General features: G+C 40.5%; 1 protein-coding gene across 1 annotated transcript; it reads right to left on the bottom strand.

Annotated features, from left to right (window-relative positions):
• Window positions 1-27,415, bottom strand: LOC109095153 (interferon-induced GTP-binding protein Mx3-like). Its single transcript, XM_042753017.1, is given in 17 exon segments — window positions 1-616; window positions 711-920; window positions 1,018-1,044; window positions 1,046-1,095; window positions 1,204-1,258; window positions 1,261-1,349; window positions 1,474-1,606; window positions 14,683-14,805; window positions 14,926-15,004; window positions 15,574-15,772; window positions 15,876-16,014; window positions 16,097-16,251; window positions 19,390-19,500; window positions 19,623-19,700; window positions 24,089-24,285; window positions 26,374-26,477; window positions 27,362-27,415. Coding segments are annotated over 17 exon segments (2,013 nt in total). The 5' UTR covers window positions 27,401-27,415; the 3' UTR covers window positions 1-391.
• Between the last annotated feature and the right edge of the window lie 398 nt (window positions 27,416-27,813).

Below are 27,813 nucleotides of genomic sequence, written 5' to 3'. Positions count from 1 at the left end.
GTCAGTCATTAAAGAAAACGTTATTTAATTTTTAACAAATCACACAATATAGTTGAAGCACTGAAGCTTTTAGTGATTTAAGAAAACAAACTGGAGGTATCTGCCCTCTAGATTTGGCTTGGATACAAAGTACAGCATTAGTGAGCAACACGGAAACAATCATGAGATGCAGATTAATTCAATTACAAGGCTAAAAGTTATTAATTTAGAAATGGTCACAGGAAAGTTTGACAAATTGAAAATCTAGCAATATATCAAGAATCAAAGAATCAAAACATTGTTGTCAAATCTACCAAACCTCCATAGAGCAGTTGTCAGATACATTATTAAATAATATTATTATGGCAGATTTAATGTATTTTCATATAATATCCTAAAGTCAACAGATCCCTCAAATAAATTCAGTAAGTGCTGCCTGAGCAGCACTCAGACGATCCAAGCGGACTCGTAGATCTTTGCGTCTTTTGCTGACATCAGAGTCCTCAAAGAGGAGCTCGCTCACATTTGCCCCGTCCAATAAACCTAAAATGTCAGTAGACAAGAACTCAGCAGTTTCCTTCAGCATGAAAAGGGAAATCATCATGGGCAGTTGGTCAGCCATCCTCTGCACTACAATCTGAAAGAAAACAATAAGATATGAGACATTAAGTTACTTCCACACACCACAATCACTGCATTTCAATTTGTTACTGAAACCTAGACATATCTACCTCATAATGCGCCTCCAGCATATGACTGTACTTGCACTTTTTGTCAAACATAGGTAACTGTTCTTCTGAGAACCGCTCATTGGTAATCTCACTCAAGATCTTCAGGAAGATGGGATCTTGAGTGTAGATCAAGTTTTCCATTTCAAACTGCTCTAGGATCCTCTGTTCTGCCTTCTCTTGCTGACCTGACAGAATGTTGTTGATTTTACTCTCTATAGAGACAAGTGAAGAAGGACAGAGGAAAGAAACCTTGATCAAACTATATTAAAAATTGGCAATATTGCTATTAATTATGAGAAATATATACCACAGTTATGTTTTTAAGGACAGGGTAGTTTCTGGAAACAATGATTGACCACGTCAAGTAAATGTTCGAGGATGATGTCTTCAGGAGAAAATGCATAAATCAAGAAGAAAAACCAGCCACATGTGCTAAAATTATTAAAGTTATTCAGAACCAGAACATCTTTAAACACAAAGTTTTGTGATGTACCTTTCATACTGCTGAGTAAGTCATTGGCTGGTTTGTTTAGTTTGGCCACATGTTTTTCTGAAGGACAGTCTCAAACACTTTGTAGTTGCTGAAGCCGGGCAGTTCCCTCCCTCTGTTTTTCTGGCTCACCGCTTTTGAATTAGAAACTTTTTTGGAAACCACATGATTTCTTATGAAATTAATTACTGACTTTTTCCATTTTCATTAGAACTAAAAGCAAAACAACAGTGAAATCACACTTATGTTTCTTCAAATTGAAAATATACTCACAGGATGTCTTTAAACGATTAAGATGATCATTCCACTTCTTGAATTCAGCACGAAGCTGTGCAAACAAATTTTCTTTCAAGATCAGCTCTCCTGATGATAAGGAGTTGATTTGATCATTGAATCTTTTTAAGGTCTATGAGGGAAAAAAATTACATTTGTTTTATGATTCTGTTACATTACCATCAAACAGCAAAAGCATATACTACTATCAGCATAGTTGAAAAGAAACTCTAGACAGTACTATAAACAGAGAAAGCATAGCATAGTAAAGTTGCATGGTATAGCCTGCTAATGCTATGGTAGATTTGCAGTACCCAAGCTTCAAAATATACATGGTGCCATAATATTTTCCAAACAGTTGCACCATAAAGCCCGAGACTTAATATTCTCACATGTGTTTGGTTTCCTTCCACAGATCATCTCCCTATTGAAGAGTTCAATGACTCCCAAGACCCCCCTCAGTGAAACACCCCAAGTGTTTTGTGCAATATTCTGCAAATTCACCACTGATCTATATGAGTAGGGCTGCGTTCCAGTTCACTTTTAGAAATGCACTCGCAAAACTTCCCTAAGCACTTACCCTTGGGGGAATCCCCACAGCCATTTTGAAGTGCATTCCACTTCGTCAAGTGGACCCCTCGACCCCTCGATTTTGACAGAGGGAGCGAGTCTGCTTTATATGCACGCTTCAGGCCAATCTATAGACCACAAATGCAACACAACTATGATGTCATCGAAGATCGCTTTTAATTAATCCCCACCCCAACAACTCTAAAGTATTACACGAGTTCACGCTTACATATTATTAGCTGAGGTTTGGAATGCGTCTTTGGCGTGCTGTCCGGGGAAGGGCTCCGAGCTCGGGAATGGCCCGAACCTGGAGTACTCTCCCACCCCCCCACTTCCCCGTCTAGTTGTAAAGTGAACTCAAAGTGAGGAGATGGGGTGGAGGAGGGATGCTGATAAACCGTCAATTGATAGAGGTAAGTCAGCGGTATTTATACTGTGGTATTGATTACTTGATTGTGGTCCACTGGTGTTGATTAGGCTAAGTATCTGACGCGCTCCTCCCGAACCTTGTTAATAAAACAACATTTTACGAGTTCACGCTTACATATTATTAGCTGAGGTATGGAATGCGTATTTGCCATTACTGCATTGGAACGGGTGAGCCCTACCGGCCGATGAGGAGGAGCAGCGTGGTTGTATAGCCTGACCGGGAGGGCCCGAGTTGCCACAGGCTGACAAGCCCCTGCTATTCAGTGGGGGAAGGGCAAATGGCTGACCGAGAGGGCCCATGAAGCCTCCAACTGGAGATTAAGACTCAGGACAACGGACGACTGGGTCCTTTCAGTTTGGCAGATAAAAAGCTTTGGGCTGACCGACAAGGAGGACTCTTGCGACATCTGACGGGAGATCAAGACTCACGGCATCGGATGGATGAGACTCGCTTGCGGACGACAAGTATAGAAACCCGACCGGGAGAACTCTCGCCAGATGTCTGAAGGGAGCATATGCATCAGACAGGTAAGCCTCACCGGATGGGGAGAGTGAAAAGAAAACCCGACTGGGAGGGCTCTCGCAGCATCCGATGGGGTATCATACTCAGAACATTAAACGGGTAAGCCTCGCCAGGCGGGGTTAAAAGATGTGAGGATAGCTGAGAGGGTTTTAGGCAGGGTTTGGCGCGAGGTCGAGACTCATAGCGTTGGACGGTTAAGCCTCGCCTACCGTCAAATGGAAAGGTAGGTTGCATGGCCGGGAGACTCTTACCGACATCCAAAGGGAGCACACGCATCAAACGGGTAAGTCTTGCCAACCGTAGAATGGAAAGGTAATGGTTGTCTGGCCAGGAGGCTCTCGCCGACGTCCGAAGGGAGCACACGCATCGAACGGGTAAGCCTCTCCGGATGTAAGATGGAAAAGGTCAAATTGAGTGGCCAGGAGGCTCTCACCAGCATCCAACAGGGACTTCCTGCTCACTGTATCGGCTGGGTAAGCCTCGCAGGCCGTAGAATGGAAAAGGTAAGTTTGTGTGGCCGTGAGACTCTCGACGACATCTTATGGGAGTTCGCTACTCACGGCATAAGACGGGTAAGCCTCGACGACCGTAGGATGGAAAAGGTGGTTTTGTGTGGCCGTGAGGCTCTCGCCGATGTCCGATGGGGGGCTTGATAGTCGCGGCATCGGACGGCTTGCATATTGGGTAGACCAGTTTGGTGACCGAAAAACATGGGAAGGTAACAGTTGTCTGGCCAGGAGGCTCTCGCCGGCGTCCGATGGGAGCACACACATCGAACGGGTAAGCCTCGCTGGCCGAAGGATGGAAAAGGTAAGGTTGTCTAGCCAGGAGGCTCTCACCGACATCCGATAGGAGCTCAGCTCCCGGCATCAAATGGGGTAAGCCTCTCTGGCTGAATGATGGAAAAGGTTGTCTAGCTGGGAGACTCTCACCTACATCCGATGGAGCTCCAACTCCATGCATCGAATGGGTAAGCCTCGCTGGCCAAAAGACGGAAAAGGTAAGGTTGTCTAACTGGGAGGCTCTCACCAACATCCGATGGGAGCTCCAACTCCAGGCATCGAATGGGTAAACCTCTCCAAGCGTAAGACGGAACAGCAATGTAGAGTAGCCGGTGGCTCTAACCTACGTCCGAAGGGAGCTCGAGCTCCTGGCAACGAACGGGTAAGCCTTGCTGGCTGCAGAATAGAAAAGGTAAGGTTGTCTAGCCGGAAGGCTCTGATCGGCATTCGATGGGAGCTCAAGCTCCTGGCATCGAATAGGTAAACCCTCACTGACCATAGAATAGAAAAGGTAAGGTTATCTAGCCGGGAGGCTCTCGCTGGCATCCAGTGGGAGTTTAATACTTGCAACACCAGATGGGTAAGTCTCTCTGACCATGAGAGGGGAAGTTAAGGTTGTTTAGTTGCGAAGCTCTCGCCGTTGTTCAGCGGGAGCTTAATGCTTGCGGTATCGGATGGGTACGTCTCGTTGCTCAAAAGGATTTATATATATGTATATATATATATATATTTTTTTTTTTTTTTTTTTTTTTTTTTTTTTTTTGTGGCCGATGAGGGTTTGGTGGGCTTTCTTTATGTGGAACTGGTTAGTTCTGATATAGCTCTGGTACGCTTCTAAAGACCATCTTCCAGTAGTTTGGATCTGCTGCTTGGAGAGGCCTTTTTGGGCTGCTGAAGTTGCTGCCCCGATGCGAAAGGAATGGGTGGAGAAATTGTTTGCCGAGATACCCGATAATTGCAGGACGCATCTGAGGTGTTTTTGGAACCAGAATCGAATGACTGCTTTTTTATAGTCGTCGATGAATAGTGGTTCTTGCGGGGATTTTGCCTGAGAATTCCTAAGGCGTAGGAATGCCAAGATGGATTGGTAAGGCTGGATTGGAGAGGGAAGATTGAAAATATAAATAAAATGACCTTCCTTGGCTTGGTCTGTCTTGCTTTGTTTGATTAAAAAAGCGATTGTTTCGTCGTCGAGTACGGTTAGGTCTGATACGTTAGGGTTGATTTTTGGATTGAAATTTTAAGAGATCGTGAGCTTGAGCACCTAAGAAAACCGAAAAATGCTAGAATGAACCTGGTGTCGAGCGTGTGGGCTATGCTGAGGGGTTGGTAATTTGTGCTGAGGGTGTGGATACGTTTTGTGAGGATATCTAGCGTTATGGGTTGTCTAGTGTCGGGATGGGTGGGCTGGGATCCCTTTGATCAAGAGGGAGGTTTGCGAATTGTTTATTTCAGGTGAGGGAACGGCGAACATCAGTTTGTGAAAAAAAAAAGACCCTTAACGCCATTGAGAAACGAAATAAAAGAGGTGATAGAGGAGTGGTTTTAGAGGGTGGGTTACGAGAGTTATGAGAGGCTGATCATAAACCCTTCTTTAATTCATGCTGCCTATGGAGGAAAGCTGAACAGATTATTTCAGTGAAATGGCTGAAAGTAATAAAAAATGGCAACATTTGATGTCCGCGTTCAAGGATTTATAATTGCTGTAGCATTTCTGTCATAAAGACTTGTCCAATATTAAAGATTGTGTACATTTGAATTGAAAGTTTAGCCAAATGAGGATTAGACTACACAGTGACATGTAGAAACAATTGTCGGGACATTAATGCCCTTGAAAGCTTTTGATATAATGTGCATTAGAGGTGTAACGATTCATCGATATGGATCAATACATCGATACGATGTCTGACGATACGTTGCATCGATGCCACACGTAAAATATCGATATCTGTAGTATAAATAGGCACCTTATTTGGCACTGTACACATTTTCACATAATGTCCGTCTATGCATTACCGCCAACAACGCGTGCATTCTCGCTCAAACTCGCGTATCAGGACTCGATATAAGGACTGCCCTTGCCTGAAGGCAGAAGGTGAAGCATAAAAGACGCTCGGGATTGTTGGTTGTTGGTTGTGAATGTCCCAACTGAGGTACAGAATGTAAAATTTTCAGGTAAATGTTCTTGTTATATATTTTGGTTGCATTTGTGAGTTAATAAAAATGTAGATGGTTGTTTAAAATAGATATAAAATATCAAAATATCGATATATCGATCGATACACTCCTGTATCGAATCGAATCCTAATCGTATCGTAGAATTTTTTGAGGTATCGGAAAATATCATATCGCTGGGTAAGAGAATCGATATCGAATCGTATCGTGACGAACCATCCGATTTACACCCCTAATGTGCATGTACATTATATTGTTTAAAACATTATGTTAAGTTTTGATCAATAGGACAATATCAGTAATTGCTTTTCATACTTCATTTAAACCAATCACCACGGCCTAATTGTTAGTGATGGCCTTAGATGAAGGATCTAATTCTGCACTTGCCAGGATTTGTGCCCGGAGGTTGTGAACCATTGGAGGTGGCTCTGAGGCAACAGCATTTGGTGGAACGGGCAGTGATGTTGCTATAAAAAAGAGAATATTGTGATTTAAATGAAGTAGAGAGCTGAGAGGGAGAGGAGCGGGGGCCACGCTTGCTTCAGCTGCAGGCCACGCGAAATGGTGGTCTGAGACGTTTTGACAGGAAATGCTGAAATGCCCAGGTAGCCTGCAGTGTTCCCAATTTAGCCATTTGTTGTTTAGATTTATCAATTTCTTAAACTACAAACTAAAAAAAAAAAAAAAAAAAAATTAGAGGCTCCTGCAGGAGCGGACACTGCTGCGGCAGTGGAAAAATATAGATAGAGGCTCCTGTGGGAGCAGACACTGCTGTGGCAGCAGAGAAAGACAGAAAAGGCTCCTGTGGGAACAGACACTGCAGCGGCAGGGGGGGAAAATAGGGAAAAGCCCCTGAGGGAGTGGGGCTGCTGGGGCAGCGGAGAGATATAGATACAGCCTCCTGCAGCGGGTTTTTTTTTTCTGGCAACTTTAAGGTTATTAGGTTTAAAAAGACATGCATTTCATCTTAATCACGCAAAGAAAAAAGTATTGAAAAGCTAGCCGATGCGCACGTGGCTAGACTTGGAGAGAGGTGCCTAGTAATACTCACATCACAGGTTAATTAGGTTGCACTTGTTGATTGTTTCTTTGTGGTAAACCTTATGTGCCTATAATCGATAGTCATTTAGGTACATATTTGAAATCATTTTCTCACAAATCAATCTTTTTCATTCATTTATCTGAGTGAAATCTAATTTAAAATACAGGGAAAAAATACTCGTGAAATTAAGAAAATTGTCGCCGATGACACTTGCGGTTGGGGATAAAAAGGTGTCCAGAACAAGCAGGAATCCGTTAAAGCCAGTTTTATCAGGCAGAAAGTGTTGAAAGTTCCACAGTGCAGGGAAAAAATAGTGCTACAAACTAAAAAAAAGAAATAAATAAAACTTTGCAATATTCACAGCAAACACGTTCAAAACAGCAGTCTATTGCTGCACTAAACGGACTACTGTAGTGCTCACGCTGTCTCTGGTCATCGAGCTTCGACCACGCTCACGCAACTTTCACCTGTCTACTAATTGCCACGGCCGTCATCTTAATGTCTTGACCCTGCCTACAGAACATACCATACTATCGGTAAATCTAACATAACATTTCACATACATCTAGTCAAGCATTTCTACACAGGACATAACCTGAATATAAACACAGTTTTTCCTATAAGCAAAACAATAACACAAGAAACAATCAGATATACATTTGTTCACAGATGTAACATGGATTCGCCCAATGACGTCCACAGAAACCATGAATGATATGCATAAATAAGCCAAGGTTTGAACAGCACCGGTTTGAACAAATTATGCTTCCAACTAATAAGAATATCCATTGTACTTGCTTCAATAAATGACTTAAACTGTATTACTGTGTCCCGTAGTAATTCGTAAACCCAAATACTAAATTAGTTAAATGTTAATTGTTAGAATATATAACAAAACATGTACAGACTTTTACACTAGAGACACATGATAACCAGACACATATTACCCAGACAACCCTTTTATGCCCCCCCAGCACTCGCCTAAAGGATTATTAGGAACGCCATACTAACTCTGTTTGACCCCCTTTCGCCTTCAGAACTGCCTTAATTCTACGTGGCATTGATTCAACAAGGTGCTGAAAGCATTCTTTAGAAATGTTGGCCCATATTGATAGGATAGCATCTTGCAGTTGATGGAGATTTGTGGGATGCACATCCAGGGCACGAAGCTCCCGTTCCACCACATCCCAAAGATGCTCTATTGGGTTGAGATCTGGTGACTGTGGGGGCCATTTTACAGTGAACTCATTGTCATGTTCAAGAAACCAATTTGAAATGATTCGAGCTTTGTGACTGTAATAATATAAAAACTCCATAATTACGGGAAGAAGGAGGCAGGAACCGGCGAACATTCAAATAAAACTTTAATTGCAAAATAAACCCAAAACAGCACGACAGCCCCTCACGGTCGACTGCTGCGCACAAAAAAAAACCAAACACAAAATAAAGCCCAGGCCTGGTCCTCTCTCGTCCTTCACTGTCGTCGCTCCTCTTTTGTATCCTCCCAATCTCCTCCGTGGGACTCGAGACCGGTGAGTGGAGCAGGTGTCGCTCATTTCCCAATCACTCCACCGGCCTCGCGCCGTTCCCACGGCTCTCGGCCCCGCCCCACTTGTCACATACCCCCAACGCCCCTCGCAGGCCGGGGGGTACCCACGAGACTGCGCTCTACCCAACCACCCCCCCTTCCCTCCAGGGGGGGACCGCTCACGGTGGGTGCGGGGACCTGGGGGTAGGACAGACGAGGCGAGAGAAAAGGAGATGGAAGGAAGAGGAGCGACAGAGACGAGAGAGGGGAGAGAGGAGAAAAAAAAAAATTCTGGTTCCCAGACACGCTGCAGCTCGGCCCTCCACCGGCTGTGTGAACTCCTCCGCGGTGCCTGGCGGTGGCACTGGACGGCCCTCGGTGGACGGCGACGGCTCCTCCGGTTTTGGGCAGCCGGCAGGAGTCCCCCCTGTTCCCTGCTCCTCCTCTTCTATGGGATGGCAGCAGGCTCCGGCCCCCTGGCAAACGGGGCCGACTCCTCCGCTCCCTCACGGACGGCAGCCGCCCCTCCACATTACGGCCGGCCGGCAGCGAGTTCGTCCGTCCCCGGCAACTCACTCCAGCCCACCGCCTCGAGCGCCCATGGTGCCAGACTGCTACGCCCTGCTCCACGGCACCGCGGATTCACCCCAGCGGCAAGGGATCTTCGGCAGTGTGTCCCTCCTTCCTCCCGGGTTTCGGCACCAGTGTAACAATATACAACTCCATAATCATGGGAAGAAGGAGGCGGGAACCGGCGAATACTCAAATAAAACTTTAATAACCAAATAAACACAAAACAGCGCGACAGCCCCTCACGGGCGACTGCCGCGCACAAATAAAAGCAAACCACAAAATAAAACCCAGGCCTGGTCCTCTCTCATCCTTCACTGTCGTCGCTCCTCTTTTGTATCCTCCCAATCTCCTCCGTGGGACTTGAGACCGGTGAGTGGAGCAGGTGTCGCTCATTTCCCAATCACTCCACCGGCCTCGCGCCGTTCCCACGGCTCTCGGCCCCGCCCCACTCGTCACAGTGACATGGTGCATTATCCTGCTGGAAGCAGCCATCAGAGGATGGGTATATGGTGGTCATAAAGGAATGGACATGGTCAGAAACAATGCTCAGGTAGGCCGTGGCATTTAAACGATGCCCAATTGGCACTAAGGGGCCTAATGTGTGCGAGTTTTGCCCGATGTATTGGCCGCCCTGTTGTTGTGGATTTAGGAGTGAGGTTTGGCGGATTGCTGGGAGACTAATGACTTAGATCGTACAGATATGCTTTGTTTACTTTCGCAAGGACGGAGCATTGGAATTAATCGCCGTTTGCCTCAGGATTAAATGCGGTCCAATTCCTGATTGGATGAATTGAAGGCACAGCCGAAAGATAAAAGGACGCCGGGGAAAAATTGGCCAGGGAACTGAAAAATCCCCATTATAGACCTCGTCTTCTAAATGGGAGAAGCTGTGTCTGCCGTATAATGGTAAAAAGTGCAAACCGAATACTGATAAACTGTCAATGGATAGAGGTAAGTCAGTGGTATTTATACTGTGGTATTGATTACTTGATTGTGGTCCACCAGTGTTGATTAGGCTAAGTATCTGACACGCTCTTCCCGAAAATTGTTAATAAAACATCATATAGATTATTTATATATATTTTTTTTTTAATTTATAACAGCCCAAGCATACCCATATACATATAGAAGGATATTATTTGGACATATTTGGATATATAGATAAAATGTATGTAATGTATGTGTGTATATACAGGTGCTGGTCATATAATTAGAATATCATAAAAAAAGTTGATTTCACTAATTCAATTTATAAGTGAAAAATTTGTATATTATATTTATTCATTACACACAGACTGATATATTTCACATGTTTATTTCTTTTAATTTTGATGTTTATAACTGACAACTAAGGAAAATCCCAAATTCAGTATCTCAGAAAATTAGAATATTGTGAAAAGGTTCAATATTGAAGACACCTGGTGCCACACTCTAATCAGTTAATTAACTCAAAACACCTGAAAAGCCTTTAAATGGTCTCTCAGTCTAGTTCTGTAGGCTACACAATCATGGAGAAGACTGCTGATTTGACAGTTGTCCAAAAGACGACCATTGACACCTTGCACAACTCTCTCTTTCGTGTGTCGTCAACAAAAAAACAGCCCAGCACATCACAGAGCTCTGTGTCCAAGCACATTAATAGAGAGGCGAAGGGAAGGAAAAGATGTGATAGAAAAAAAAGTGTACAAGCAATAGGGATAACTGCACCCTGGAGAGGATTGTGAAAAAAAAACCCATTCAAAAATGTGGGGGAGATTCACAAAGAGTGGACTGCAGCTGGAGTCAGTGCTTCAAGAACCACTACACAAAGACGTATGCAAGACATGGGTTTCAGCTGTCGCATTCCTTGTGTCAAGCCACTCTTGAACAACAGACAGCATCAGAAGCGTCTCGCTTCTAAAAGAACTGGACTGCTGCTGAGTAGTCCAAAGTTATGTGCTCTGATGAAAGTAAATTTTGCATTTCCTTTGGATATCAGGGTCCCAGAGTCTGGAGGAAGAGAGGAGAGGCACACAATTCACATTTCTTGAGGTCCAGTGTAAAGTTTCCACAGTCAGTGATGGTTTGCGGTGCCATGTCATCCGCTGGTGTTGGTCCACTGTGGTTTTCTGAGGTCCAAAGGTCAACGCAGCAGCCGTATACCAGGAAGTTTTAGAGCACTTCATGCTTCCTGCTGCTGACCAACTTTATGGAGATGAAGATTTCATTTTCCAACAAGGCTTGGCACCTGCACACAGTGCCAAAGCTTCCAGTACCTGGTTTAAGGACCATGGTATCCCTGTCCTTAATTGGCCAGCAAACTCGCCTGACCTTAACCCCATAGAAAATCTATGGGGTATTGGGAAGAGGAAGATGTGATATCCCAGACCCAAGAATGCAGAAGAGCTGAAGGCCACTATCAGAGCAACCTGGGCTCTAATAACACCTGAGCAGTGCCACAGAGTGATCAACTCCATGCCACGCCGCATTGCTGCAGTAATTCAGGCAAAAGGAGCCCCAACTAATTATTTAGTTCTCTACATACTCATACTAAGTTCATTTTTATACTTTTTAGTTGGCCAAGATTTCTAAAAATCCTTTCTTTGTATTGGTCTTAAGTTATATTCTAATTTCCTGAGATACTGAATTTGGGTTTTTCCTTAGTTGTCAGTTATAATCATCAAAATTAAAAGAAATAAACATTTGAAATATATCAGTCTGTGTGTAATGAATGAATATAATATACAAGTTTCACTTTTTGAATGGAATTAATGAAATAAATCAACTTTTTGATGATATTCTAATTAAATGACCAGCACCTATATATACTATTTCATCAGCCTTTACTCCAGTCTTCATTGTCACATAATTCTTCCAATATGTTGATCTACTATCAGTGATGTTCTCTTTAGCTTTCTATTCATCAAATAATCCTAAACAAAATGTCACATGTTCCAAAAAATATTAAGCAGCAAAACTGTTTCCAGCACTGGTAATAAATCAATGTATTAGAATTATTTTTTTGAAGGATCATGACTCTGAAAACTGGAGTAACAGGTGATGAAAATTCTGATTTGCACCACTGAAATAAATTATATTTTAAAGTATGTATTATATATGTATAAATAACCTCTGACACAGAGAAGAGTGAAAACTCCTCACATGACCGCTAAGTTACCGAACATCTGAACATAACGAACCAATTGCACACTGACGGATCTTCTTCTGTCTGTTCTGCAAAATGTAAACAAATGTATATTTCTGCAAGCGTAAATATTGTGGAAATATCAATGTTAATTGTGTCTAGGCAAAGGCATTCCTCCTGGAACAGAGCTAACGCGGGTTCGGAAGGTATTTATTTCACACTCTGTGACAGCTTATTAAATGTAAAAATAATATTTTATTTAATGTATAAGTTACACATACAACAAACTAATGTCATAGTGGTATCGTGTACTGTAATCAAATGTAGCCTAAGTTATACCTGTTGAACCGTAGACAGCACACGCGGTGTTCATCTAATAAAGATATTCATCGCAAGAAATCAATAGCCTTTGCATATTTGCTTTCAATTCAGTGCAGATCCAAAGCCATGTTTTCAAAGCTCTTGATGTTCTTAAACTTTCTGTTACAACTCTGAGTGAGAACCGCTTCAGACGCTCAGCGCGCATTGCAGGGAACTAAACAAATCATACAAACTGATTCACAAACCAATTCACTGTTTAGCCAACTGGTTTGATCAAGCCTTTGAACAGAATTGACACAAAAGAATGAATCATTCGCGAATGAGCATCGCTCATTGCCCAGAGAAAAGTAGACGGTGGGTTTGGAATAAACTGAAGCATTTATAACTTATATTGCATTAAGTTAAAGTAATGAGAGGAACGTCGCCCACAGTAACGAAGTAAAAGTACAGATTTCCCCCAAAAAAATTTACTTAAGTAAAAGTACCAATCTTTAAATATACTCCAAAAGTATTAGTTACCCAAAAAATTTACTCAAGTAAATGTAACCAAGTAAATGTAACTCGTTACTACCCATCTCTGGTGGATTCTAAGTGATCAAAGGCTTAGGATGTTCCAATTCATTCCATTCCAAGGGTTCCGCCAGTAGTGGGCACTCATGCAATGTAATCAATTAAGTACATCCGAGTAAACGAGTGTAACATATGTATCCGCCATTCATTCATCCAACCAACAGAGAGAGCCGTCTCCCGAATACTGAACACTGCCGCTTCTTCTCTCATCACTTCCTGCCTGCACCTGTTATAAGCCATGTTGTTTGTGCATTATGTTGCGAAGTATTGCCAGTTTACCCTGTCTCTACCAAGTGTATTTCATAGTCATGGATTGTATGCTTGTGTATGTCTTTTGCCTGCCTTTGACCACGTCTTTTGGATTACTGATTTGGATGTGTTTGCTATCTGGACTGCCTCTATTGTTTGCGACCCTTTGCCTGCTTATTGACCACGATATCTGCTCTCCATTTGCCTCTGTTTGTGCTGTGGTGCTTAATAATTCTCTGCACATGGATTCAAACCCACAACCGAGTCAGTCCTCGTTACAACGAGATGGAGATTGCTTATTACATTCTAAACTACCATTAGATGGTGAAGCCACTGGAAGTGTTCGAGTGGCCATATTGCCATTTATCCATATAGCATCATGAGAAGTCTTCACCATGAGCAATCTTTATAGATCAGTAAAAATCACTCATATTCATTCATTTTATTATCCATAACACTAATATGTAAATAATCTTTATATATTTTTTTAAATAATTTGACTTAACCAGTCTTCATATTTTTTAAGATTTTTATTCTTAAATTCTTATTGTTCTTGTCTTGTTCTTATGTGTATATTGGAAGCATCATTACTAAGAAAAAAAAAATTGTGTGCACTTGGCAATAAGCTCTTTCTGAGATTGACACTGAATTTATAACTTTGATTCAAATTAAATTTGGGTGGTGCAAAGCATTCATTCAGTTCTCTTTGAAAATGAAGGCTAAAAGATTTTAGCAAGAATGTTTTGCAATGTAGGATGAAAGTAAAGAAATTTATATATACACATTCACACCTATGAAAACTTTTTGTATGAATTCCTATATTTAGTGTAATGATCAAAAATTGAGACAAAATTACAGTATTGTGACAACTCTATAAACACTCTATAAAAAAGGGTGCTTCACGATGCCATAGAAGAACCTTTTAATCACCTTTTAGGAGTGTAGTACTACTGTATGATGTTTTTTTTTTTAATTGCATGTAAATGTAACTGTTACAAATGGCTTTGCTAATGTAAGTCTTTCATTTGGCATTCCAATAAAAGGTGTGTATGTATACATGAACAGGGGAGAAAAATGTAGCTGTAGCCTGAACTCCAAAATGGGGTAGAAGCTCCAAAAGGGGGTGGGACTTATTATATAAACTATCAGAGAAGACTCTAACAGACCTGCTCCCTTTTAGAGTTCTTCTGCCCTAACAGAGAAATACAGGAGGAGGAGAAAATCAGAACCAACACAATGGAGATTCAGCTTGAACACACTAATTCAGAGAAGCAAGCAGATTTGAAGAAGTCATCAGCATGAAGTGATGATGTGAGATCCTACTTGAGTAAGGAATTGTTTGGCTCCCTTAGGGTCTTGTGGAGGTCCACCCTCACACTCCTTGAGCTCATTCCTCGTGTCCCACAGATGCTTTTTTATCTTCTCATCAAGCTGTGGCAGGAATTTCTGACAAAGATGGGTAAGATTTAATTTAGTACAAGTCCCTCAATTCATCCTGACACAATGTTCACTGTACAACTAAATTCATGCTGAGTTTGAAAAGACTTGAGAAATTTAGAAACTTACTTTGATATGATCAACAAGTTCCTGAGTAAGTTTGATGGCAAGACATTTAATAGTTGCTTTATCTTTTTTCAAGAGGCATCTGTAAAAAAATAAAAATAAAAGTCACTTTTATTAAATATCATTAACCAAAATGAGTGGCACAAAAACCATAATAAAAGCCATTTTTAAGGGTCCATTAGCAGAGACAAACATTTACTATGGGGTCAGTGCAAATTCAGTTGTCAACTGTCATTCAGTTTAATGACAAATATGTATTTTTTTATATTTAATGTAAATAAATGTATTTTTTAAATTAATGAATTATTAATTTTAGGGAGTCATTACACATCATTTTATAATCTTAACTAACTTGTCATAAAAATACCAAAATGATCTGATTTTTGGTAAGATTATTCACTTTGATTATTTTCCCCTGCATGCTGGTTGTGGCATATGACATCTGACTTTGACAAAAGTTTGAAAATTATTTTTCCAAAATGAAGCTTAAATTTTGTTGAAATACTTTTTTCTATAAAATACTAATAAAACATGATACCAAAGTACCAATGGGAGGTGTAACTGGGAAATTAATTTATGAAATGTTAGTTCAGAGAAGAAAAAGTAACAGCAAACTAAGGGAACAAAAAGTTATTCTCTTCCGATGGTAACCTGAAATAATCATGGTTTTGGAAGAAATCTCTCTCAATTTGTGTTGCCTCCTCAAGAGGAATATGATCATCAATCTGCTGTTGTCCTCTACACTTCACCATGATGTAACCTTTGCGGAGAGGAATCACTTTGTTCTGAACAACAGCCAAAACACTCTTCTCCGTTCCCTTGTCTATGAGATCTGGCTTGGTCAGAATGGCTGTGAGAATGAAAAATAGTTATTTCATATAATGTGTATTCGCTGACAGAAATCAGATATTTGGTGAGATATTAGTTGTTAAGTGGATAATCTGCTTCATTACCAACAGTTCTTTTGCCCTCAGGATCAACTTCTTGTGCCATTTTTAATGCTTCTGTTGTTGCAATGTCAAGTTTACAAGGGACCACAACCAGGTTTATAGTCTCTTGCTTCTCAATAAATTTAATGATCAAACGTTTGATCTACAAGAAATACAGTTTTAAAACTGGACTGATATTAGCTTGATATTAAATATGAAATCCAAAATCAGATCATACTGCCTACCTGCTCTCCAATGTCCTCTGGCTGTCCTTTTAATGGGACTCTGGCGATTCCAGGTAGATCGATCAGTGTGAGGTCACACACATCTGGTGACATGACCTCTAAAGTGATGAGGTCATCAGATATTCCTACCCCTTTTCCTGCCAGTTCGTTCTGGGCTGTAACACATACACATAATTAAATATAAGAAAAATGTCCTTTAACAGTGTAAACAATGATATTGATCTTCGAGCATTAAAGGGTTAGTTCACCCAAAAATGAAAATTAGGCCATAAATTACTCACCCTCAAGGCATCCTAGGTGTATATTCTGTAAAAAAAAAAAAAATTGTTGTTGATCTTTCAAGATGTTTGATGGCACTCAGCGGGTGTTACAGTGCTTTAGTCCAAAAGAAGTGAAATAAAAAGCACCCAAAAAAAAAAGTCTCACGCAGCTCCAGGGGTGAATAAAAGCCTCCCGAAACTATTTGATGCATTTTTGTATGAAAAATAACTTCTCGGTTACGTATGGTAACCCTCGTTCCCTGAAGGAGGGAACGGAGATGCCACGTCGGCGACGAAAATGGGATATCACTTCGATAGACCAATCTACAATCTACTCGAGTGTAAACTAAACGAGCCAATGCACATTGGCATGCAATTATTGCATCCAGCTGCCGCTGATCACAGCGTGAGTACAAGAAGGCAGCAGGTGCAATGCATACCAGCTTTTCGTTGAGGAGCCGAGCCAGAGACCCGGCAGCTCAGCGGCGGTACAGAAACCATGGCGACGGGACGTGGCGTCTCCGTTCCCTCCTTCAGGGAATGAGGGTTACCATACGTAACCGAGACGTTTCCTTTCAGTCGGTCACTCTCGACGCCACGTCGGTGACAGACGAAAATGGGATCCCTACCAAAGCGCCATGGGTGCTGCCCCTTCCAGTGCCCTGTGCGAGCTGCCTGCGCCCCTATTAGATGTAGGCCGGGGCTCGGAACAAGTAGTTCCACTCACCATTGTCAATTGACCGGCTCTATCGCGTCCTTCGCCAGTAGGACTGCGATCTCTTCCCACAGAACAGGGGCATCGGATGCTTTCACTGTAGTGAAGCGGATACCGCTGAACTTGGGGTACGCCGGGCGAACTGAATCGCATAGCCGAGGCTGATGGTCCGCAGGAGCCAGCGAGACGGGCTGGGTAGCGCTGACCAGGCGCTTAGAAACCGTACAAGCAGGAACAGCGGAACCACAGCCGTACCCGCAGTGGGGCAGCGAGGTGGAACACAGGGACCCATCTCGGGCAGATTGTGAGCAGGCCTGAGTGTGGTGTGAGTGTGGGGTGCAGGGCTCACCTGGTTCCACGGGTCTGGGTCATCTCTGGGTCGCCTGTCTCAGGGCCGCTTGCTCTTGCGTTTACCACCAGGTTTGGCAGGGGCCTGGACAGGCTGGAGGCTGCTGCGGCGCGGGAGCGCCGGCGGATGGGTGGAGGCAGCAGCTGCCCGCTGGGGCAGGATGTGTCAGATCGCCTCAGTCTGCTTCTGGGCGGCCGAGAACTGCTGGGCAAAGCTCTCCCCCGCGTCGCCTAAGAGGCCGGTCTGGGACACAGGGGCATTGAGGAACTGGACCTTTTCGGTGTCCCTCATGTCTGCCAGACACAGCCAGAGATGGCGATCCTGGACATCGCACGACCCAGGGAACTCGCGGTGACCTTCGTCGCTTGGACCGCGAGGTCAGTGGTGGTTCGGAGTTCTTTCAGAAGTTCACCGTTGGCAGTTGAGGTAAGCAGAACGATACTCTCGCTCGGCTTCGAAGTGAAAAGCTGGTATGCATTGCACCTGCTGCCTTCTTATACTCACGCTGTGATCAGCGGCAGCTGGATGCAATAATTGCATGCCAATGTGCATTGGCTCGTTTAGTTTACACTCGAAGTAGATTGGTCTATCGAAGTGATATCCCATTTTCTTCGGTCACCGACGTGGCGTCGAGAGTGACCGACTGAAACGGAACCATATTCAAAACAAAATAATCAATTGAATCTAGCTTGCGCTCACTGTTGTACATGGAAGCAGCTCCGGGTGGATGACGTGTGAGGTCGGCTTTGCATATGCACTGCTCAGAAGTGACGAACACGGAAGCGCAGGGGAGAGATCAAAACAATGGTCACTAATTAGAAGTACAAAATAAGGATTTGTTAAGAAGAATATCGAAGGATTTCGATATAAGCCAGGAGGAGACTGGTTTTCCTTTGCTAAAGTATGGAAACTTTGCTTCCTTTGCTCCTGTTAACAAACAGTGGTCTTCATGATACTCACCAGTTCATGCGCAACACCAACCTCACATGTCATCCGCCTGGAGTTGCTTCCATGTACAACTGTTAGTGCAAGCTAGATTAAAGTGATTATTACATTTTGAATATGGATATTTTTCTTACAAAAACACATCGATTCGCTAAAGGAGGCCTTTGTTCAATCCCCGGAGCTGTGTGAGACACTTTTTTTTTAATGGATGGGCGCTTTTTATTTACTTCTTTTGGACTGAAGAACTGCAACACCCGCTGAGTGCCATCAAAGAGTTTGAAAGATCAAAGACAACTTTTAATATAACTGATTCGTCTGAAAGAAGAAAGTCATATACACCTTGGATGACTTAAGGGTAAGTAATTTATTTGTTTGAGTTATCTCGTGTAGATTATTGTGATTAAACTTTGTGTTGGAATTTATTCATCTTCATTGCGTCTTCTACACATCGTAACCGAGAATATGTAGGAAAGCGTTTTCGCCTATTCTTCCTTCACATTTGTCCCCCCACTTCCTTCCTTCACAAAGTTCGCTCAGAATGTTCAATTGCAAAATATAGTGTTCTACACACTAGTGATGTGTAGAACAGTGATATTCATTCATGTCTGATGTCATTTGAAATGTCTCAGTGTGACTGGTACAATGGTCTAATTCCCAGAAGAAATAAACTAAAAGGTAGTAAAGATTCTAGGCGTTATTTTGTTTACTGTATGGTTGTGCTCATACCCAATGTCTTCAATGCAAATTACCATCTTCCCCAAAAGGTGTAAACTCCCCATGTCCAGCCCTTGATCAATGCAAATTCCAAATGTTAGTTTCTGCCTCCATTTGGAAAATGTGTTTTTCTTTTTCCTTTCTTTCTCCAAGCAAGAAAAGTTTAAATGGTTTGGATACATATATAGTATTACCTATATAGTATTTACCCAATATTTGTGTTCTGTATTTGCACAAATGTATGAGATTTGTGTAATTTTTATAATTATTCATAAATCACACTAGCTTTGCAACATGCAGTTTTACTAACCTGTTGCAACATGTCTTTCAACTGAAGAAGGATCTTCAAATTCTAATTTCTTCTCATTGCGAGTTGACCATGCTGCTTGTCCACTTGCCTGTTTGCCGGCTTTAACAGGCCCTGCAACATGGTTACAATTTTAAGCCAACTGCAATAAACCCCTCAAGTTAAGAAAAGAGATTGCAAGCAGTTTTACTAATCTTGTGCAACTGATGTTAAATCCATAAATCAATTCTTCTTACAGTAAGTTAAAACAGCCTTCCAGTTGACTCCGGTTACCTTCTTCAGCCTTAGCTCTAATGGACATCTGGTCACAATTCCTATCAAACACAATTGAGTTAGCAATCAAAAGAAAACTAGCAGTGGAAAATTACTGAACAAGTGCTTTATATATTCAATTCAATTAAAAAAAAAAAATCTTAAAATTAGCATTCAACTTGAATTTACACTTAGTGAGGTACTACTAATTGATGCAAATATCTAATCAACATAGTCAAGATGTTAAGTTTCTATTCAGACCAAACAGAGGAATGGGTAAGAATAACTGAATCTGATAAGTGAATTAAAACAAAGGGTGTGACGGATTGCCAAACTTTTTTTTTTGTGGTCACGGATCAGATGATTTTTCAGATAAGCAAAACAAAAATAAAATTAAAAAATTGCGGAACAAAGTTACAAATAAGACACTGATAGCAGCAGGTATTTATAGGCTATTATCACTTTAATACCAAATGCACAGATCCATTATAATGATACACATCCAATTTTTTATTGTTTACATTCACTTTGCTTAAGACATAACCAAATGTGTTTATGAGAATATTTGCTGAGATGGGTATTTTGAGAATTTTTTGGCAGAAGTGTCTGTTCAAGCACAAGGAAAGGGAACTGAATTCTGTGCCAAAATCTTTATTCGTTTGCCTCTTCTTGAGCTTCAATGGTTTAAAATCACATGAAAGGTTTAAATCTGCAAGACTACACATGCAAATTATAATTTCACTCTATGATGGTTAAACTTTGTTACTAATCCACAAATTACATGCATGCTGAACTGTGGGGCCTGTTCCATTCAAATCATGGATCAACTGCAATTGAACCACTTCTTAAAATTGTGGGGTTATTTTAAAAAAAAAAAAAAAGCCAGGCAGTGGATCAAAACACTGCCTATAGTCTGATGAATTCTTGATTTCCGCTGCAACATGAAAATGGTAGGGTTTTCCTCCAGGACAGGTTTGGGAAGCACTGAAGTTTCACTGTGGTGAAACAGGACCTTACATCAACATCAATGTGTAGCTGACAAGTCTGCACCAACTGTGCAATGGTGTCATGTGATGCTGTAACTTAGTATATCAAAATAAAAAGAAAATTTCCTATGATTATGACTATCTCATAATGAGATACACTCTCTCAGTAATGAATGACTTAGTTTCTCACAATGAGAAACTTACTCATAAGCATAATAATTTTCACTTCTCACAATAATGTGAACATTTCTAGTAGTAATGACTTGGAATTCATAATGAGAAACTTTATCATAATTACTTAATATATACACGTACAAAGCAACAGACTAGAGGAGTGTGATACTAGCATGCAGGGCCGGCCCAGGCTCTGTTAGTGCCCTAGGTGAGAAAAAAAAATTAAATTAAAAATTAAAATAAAAAATAAAACTGAAAATGCAGATTTTTCTAAACTTTACTATAATATAACATACATAAATACTGATAAGCTATTAACATACATAAGTAGTAAATAAATTGTGATAAATAAATGGAAATGTTTAAGCACCTTGTAGGTATTTTATGAGTGAATCTGTTAAAATAGCCTATTGACCAGACATGAGCTACTCCCACAACTATGCCTACAGTGACGAATACTTATTACAACGAAGAGAAATATGAGCAATATGAAATGCCTAAAAGTCTAACAGACAAATAAGGCAACAAAATAAAGGCAACATTTTGTAATTTATTTGTAGATGTTAGCCAGCTAGCTAGCTAGTTTGTCTAATTACCATATCCATACCTTTCTTTTCAATTTGGTGCATACAGTAGTTCAGTATCTCAGGAAATTAGAATATTGTGACACCTGGTGCCACACTCTAATCAGCTAATTAACTCAAAACACCTGCAAAGCCTTTAAATGGTCTCTCAGTCTAGTTCTGTAGGCTACACTATCATTGGGAAGACTGCTGACTTGACAGTTGTCCAAAAGACGACCATTGACACCTTGCGCAAGGAGGGCAGGACACAAAAGGTCATTGCAAAAAAGGCTGGCTGTTCACAGAGCTCTGTGTCCAAGCACATTAATAGAGAAGCAAAAGGAAGGAAAAGATGTGGTAGAAAAAAAAAAATTGTGTACAAGCAGTAGGGATAACCGCACCCTGGAGAGGATTGTGAAACAAAACCCATTCAAAAATGTGAGGGACATTCACAAAGAGTGGACTGCAGCTGGAGTCAGTGCTTCAAGAACCACTACGCACAGACGTATGCAAGACATGGGTTTTAGCTGTCGCATTCCTTGTGTCAAGCCACTCTTGAACAACAGACAGCATCAGAAGCGTCTCGTTTCAAAAAGAACTGGACTGCTGCTGAGTGGTCCAAAGTTATGTTCTCTGATGAAAGTAAATTTTGCATTTCCTTTGGATATCAGGGCCCAGAGTCTGGAGGAAGAAAGGAGAGGCACACAATCCACGTTGCTTGAAGTCCAGTGTAAAGTTTCCACAGTCAGTGATGGTTTGCGGTGCCATGTCATCCGCTGGTGTTGGTCCACTGTGTTTTCTGAGGTCCAAGGTCAACACAGCCATATACCAGGAAGTTTTAGAGCACTTCATGCTTCCTGCTGCTGACCAATTTTATGGAGATGCAGATTTCATTTTCCAACAGGACTTGGCACCTGCACACAGTGCCAAAGCTACCAGTACCTGGTTTAAGGACCATGGTATCCCTGTTCTTAATCGGTCAGAAAACTCGCCTGACCTTAACCCCATAGAAACTCTATGGAGTATTGTGAAGAGGAAGATGCGATATGTCAGACCCAACAATGCAGAAGAGCTGAAGGCCACTATCAGAGCAACCTGGGCTCTCATAACACCTGAGCAGTGCCAAAGACTGATCGACTCCATGCCACGCCGCATTGCTGCAGTAATTCAGGCAAAAGGAGCCCCAACTAAGTATTGAGTGCTGTATATGCTCATACTTTTCATTTTCATACTTTTTAGTTGGCCAAGATTTAAAAAAAATCCTTTCTTTGTATTGGTCTTAAGTAATTTTCCTTAGTTGTCAGTTATAATCATCAAAATTAAAAGAAATAAACATTTGAAATATATCAGTCTGTGTGTAATGAATGAATGAATATAATATACAAGTTTCACTTTTTGGATGGAATTAGTGAAATAAATCAACTTTTTGATGATATTCTAATTATATGACCAACACCTGTATTTTAACTGCGTCCACCATGCATAATTAATGCATTATGATGATATATTATAATTATGTCATGACGCAGAAAGTGTTTAAATTAGTCCAACATGACAATGTCAAATCTTATGATTTTTTGTTGAGGTCAATTTTATTTTATTCTAACATTATTTTAATTAGTCTGATGACCAATCAGTACTAAAATTATTTTTGCTAAATATGCATGTAGGAGCACACGATGGTCACAAGAGGGAGCACTTCCAAAGTTTTTTTTCCCCAGAAAAAACAACAAACTTTGTGCAGTGCCCTCCAGTCATTTCGCGTCCTTGGCACAGCCTATGTCACCTATGCCACGGGCCAGCCCTGCTAGCATGCTGTTTACATCCACTGATCGAAGTCGTGTAAATGTGAGAACTCTGCATACATGACACGCTCTGCAAAACAATTGTTAAATTATCTGTATACAGTCTTGCAATGCTATGAGAATACTTTTTTTGCACAAAGAAAACAAAAATAAATTACTCGACCATTTTTCTCCCCTGAGTTACATCTTCCACCATTTTGGAGAGAACCTAAGAACGTATAGGACAGAATCTACGTTGTTTACATTCAGGGGGAAAACACGCGCATGAATGTAATCTGCATAATAAGCATTGTTTACACTTAGGGGAAGCATGCATATGCATTGTAATTCTCTCTAAAATGGCGGAAGAAGAAAAACAGTTAAAAAAATTCTTTATTAAATCATGTTCTCTTTCAAAACTTAATGAATAAATCACGATCCAAATCCACAAGTTTTATCACTGAGGTTATATGTAAATTTATTTTCACAGACGTCCATATGAGAAAAAAAATTACCATCCAAATAAGGCTTAAGTTTAGTTAGTTTATGCACACCTGGACCAACCAGTCCCTAGTGAATTGTGGGACTGAAAAAAAGAAAGTCTTCACTAGCACTCTACCATCCATCTCCAAACCTGTTCCTGGAGGTTTTTGTTCTGACCTACAAAATTTAGCTCCAACTCTAAACACATGACGCAGCTGACTAAGGTCTTCAGAAACAAGCAGGCAGGTATGTTGAAGCTGGTTGGAGCTAAATTCTGTTGGACATAACATCACTCTAGTTACTTAGTAGTTTCTGCATAGGAGAGAGTAGAACAGAAAAGTTGCAAGTGTGAATGCACAACTGCATTTTCTGCAACAGTTTGCTGACATGCAACTCACACTTGCAGTGTTAAACAGGTGTGATAGCAGAGATAACAAATGAGAGTAAAACCAGTCCTCACCTTTCCCTCTTGGTAATGCAACTCCAGACAGTGCTTCCAACACAGAGCTTTTTCCAGAACTCTGATCTCCGATCACTACAATAGTCGGTAATGCCAAGTCCTTCTGAATGCCAACTGACCGCAGACTGTCAATCAGATCAATATATGGACGAATGTTCTCCTCTAAATGACTGTGAACCTCTCCCATCATGTTGTGACTATAAAGATAAAAATGTACATCTTATTTGTAGAGCGTCACTGTTTGCACTATATTATTAAATTCAGTTTATGGCCTTCTATATACACTTTCTCTTATATATTTTAATCCATTGACAAATCTCCAACAGTAACACTGACAGCCAATCAGAATCCATCCTGCCTTAAAAAGCTTCAGCATTTAAAGCAAATGACAAAACCACAGCAGGTGTTTATAATTTACCAATCACCTCATGTAATGATCTATATGTATGTCTCTTTAAGGCTGTTTGATTTACTAAACAGCTGTTTGACAGTTCACTAAAACACTGAATCATTTGCAGCTGTTTTCATACAAAGATAGTAACGTGATATTTTGTGACACAGAAAACAAAAAGAACACTGGATGAAATATTTGGATACATAGCTACTTATAATACATAATACCTTGCAAATGTCTTTTCATTCAACAATCAAAAAAAAACAATCAACAACAAAAAAAATAACAAAAAAATATTACAAAACAACTTTTACTTTTTTTTTCAAAAACAAAAATATAAAAGAAAGAAAAATCACATGTTGGTAATGTATTCATATAATCATAGTGGTCTTCTGAGGGCACTATATCCTTTTATCATATTTCTCAGCACAAAACTTTTGTGGAATGTGCCAATTTATGATGTAATAGTGTGGCTAAACTCCACCTCCTCAGAAGAAGATCAAGACCTGCTTCTACATCAATATCTGTTTAGCCCTGCACACCGATTCGTGCTTGTATTGTAATCAACAAGAGGCAAACGCAGGACTATTCAGAAATCAATTGATAAAGATGCCTCCGAAGACAATGAGATGCTGTGCAGTGCCAAGCTGTCGAAAAATAGTATTTGCATTGACTTCCTTCTGATCCCAACATTAGGAAAGATTGGATGAACTTTATTTTTGATGAAGATCCAGACCTCGTTAGTAAGAACTTGGTCCTTTGTTCACTTAATTTTACAGCTGATTCGTTTACAAACAAGGCACAATTACAGGCACAATTCAAACCACCACGCCTGTTCAAACAAAGCCTTCCGATGAGGGGTGTCAAAACAGGACAGAAAATAGATTATTACGTCTAAATTATTATGTATTTTGATGTAAACAATTTGATACCATTATAAATGGACATCAGAGAACGGCACAAAATAAAAGCAAATGCAGTTCATGACCCCATTAAGTTTTTTAAATGATTGCGAACACAAATGAAGCATGGAAAAGCAAAATTAATAATTTTATTATTATACCATATATGAAACCACAAAGCTGTCAAAGATTTTTATACAGAAATTACAGTATGACGTTATGATTGTTATTATATATTCTACAGTTTGGTTAGTGTAAGATGAAAGCATGTACTGTAACTCTGCAACAACTCCAGCTCACCTACACACACTGAATTCACTCACTTTTATTTTATTTACTGTTTGCTAATAGTATACCAAACTCCCCTGCACTAATATACAGTCAAACCAAAAAATGTTCAGACACCAGATATAATATTTCATAATTTTTTAGTGAGTGCAGGACACTATAGTTCATTTACGTAAGTGAGGATAGCAAAATAAAGTAACCTTTACATATTCTTCATACAGTGGACTGCCAGTAAAATTGATTAAAATAAAAATAAAATAAAAAAATAGGGACCAAATATTATTCAGACACTTTGGCCGGACCATGGTTTGCTTAAGCATGTTTTTTTTTTTTTTTTTTATACAACAGACTGAACAAAATTAAGCATTGCTTGGTAATTGGTTGACCTAAATTGGGTACTTAAAGTTAACAGCTGACAGCTATTTAACCTAATTTATTACACACCTTTCTATCAAAGTTATCTGACATAATCAAGATGAATTGTTCTGACACTTTAACTCTGACTTTGTGTTATATTTATATTTTATTACCATTTTCTAAACTATAGCAAATAAACTGATAATGTGAGAAATGTTGAAGGTGTCTGAATTTTATCTAGAGCTCATAGCAAAAAAAAAATTCTAATAACATAAATCTTTACCTCAAAATAAATTAACTTAATTCAATTTTAGCTTAATAGGCAAAATAAAATATATACTAACCTTTCATTTTGAGAAGGATCATCATCATGAGCACTACTTTGACTTGGAGATGAGAAACTGCCTGAGGTGAGCATGTTGTTCATTGTGCCTGAACTGGATATTTTCTTGAAAATGAAAGAGAAAAAATAAAAAGTTAGTTCTTAAAAATATGTCCTTGATAATATCCTTCCTTATGAATATCTCTAATAAATTGTGCAATTTAGGTTTCCCCCAATGAATTTATAGTGTACCACACCCACCATAAGAATGTGAATGTACACACAGATTGAACTAGTCAGAACAAGTTCTTGACTAAAATTTGTTCTGCCTGTTGTAATGTAAAAAAAAAAAAAAAAATTTTAACACTGTCTTTACTGATTTTAGAAACATTAAGATAAAAAATATATATAAGAAGAATTTGGCGGTTTGGTTTACAGCAGAAGTCTCAAACTCAGTTCCTGGAGGGCCATAGATCTGCAAAGTTTAGTTCCAACCAGCTTTAACTCACACCTGCTTGGAGGTTTCTAGTAATCTTGAAGATCTTAATTAGCTGGATAGGGTGTGTTTGATTTGGGTTGTGCTGATCAGGTGTGTTTGATTGCTTCCAGAAATTGAGTTTGAGCCCACTGGTTTGAAGGGACACAGGAATTTGGGGAGTTTTGTAGTTTAACCACAAGGTGGCAGCATATTGTTTAGTGTAGAGGTGGTGCTTAGTATTCTCTAAAGCTGGCCACACAGTAGAGGATTTTAAGGCCGAATTTAAGCCCGATTTGAACCCCCGAACGATCGGGGTCTCCCATGGTTTAGATTTGAAAATTGTCTAGTGTGTGGCCAGCTTAAGAAGAAGCTGAGAAAGTTATGTGTAAAAAATCTAGTATTTGATGAATAAAAAGCCTAAAGATATTACTTGTTCAGCTGCTGTATACTAGAGAATACAACAAATTGGCAGCAATCGTATGCCCCAGCAGTGCCGCTGCTATTACTGTTGTGTGTCAGGTGGAATAAGCACCTTAAAATTTGGACATGCTAACTGTGTAAAGTTGTTCATGCCATGGCATCCAAGCTGTTTAAGCATCAGAAGAAGAGGTTGCCACCTTCTGATGGAGCGAAGCCTGTTGACAGTCTCTACACAGTGTTCATTGCTCCCTACTCCCTGAACACTGAAAAAAAAAGTTTATTTCACTTCCGAACTTTCATTCATGGATTTGTGCTATGCTGTGGCTTGCAGTGTCTTCACACACAGACAAAACTTACTAGAGAAGTGTGACAATGTACCTCTCTAAATTCACGTCTTGTACACTTTAATGTCCTTTTAATGGAAAATTTACGCTCCCTTCAAACTGGAATCATGGCGGAATATCCTGTAATGTCCACTTCGCAGGGCACTTGCAGTCGAACAGATGTCTGAAGTGACAAGAGATACATACAAAAAGTGCAGAGCAGTGGGGTCACAAGGACTGA

The sequence above is a fragment of the Cyprinus carpio genome, chromosome B25 (genome assembly GCF_018340385.1).
Source record: "Cyprinus carpio isolate SPL01 chromosome B25, ASM1834038v1, whole genome shotgun sequence".
Lineage (NCBI taxonomy): Eukaryota > Metazoa > Chordata > Actinopteri > Cypriniformes > Cyprinidae > Cyprinus > Cyprinus carpio.
The sequence above is the reverse complement of the archived record's forward strand: the minus strand, read 5'-3'. Positions and strand labels throughout refer to the sequence as shown.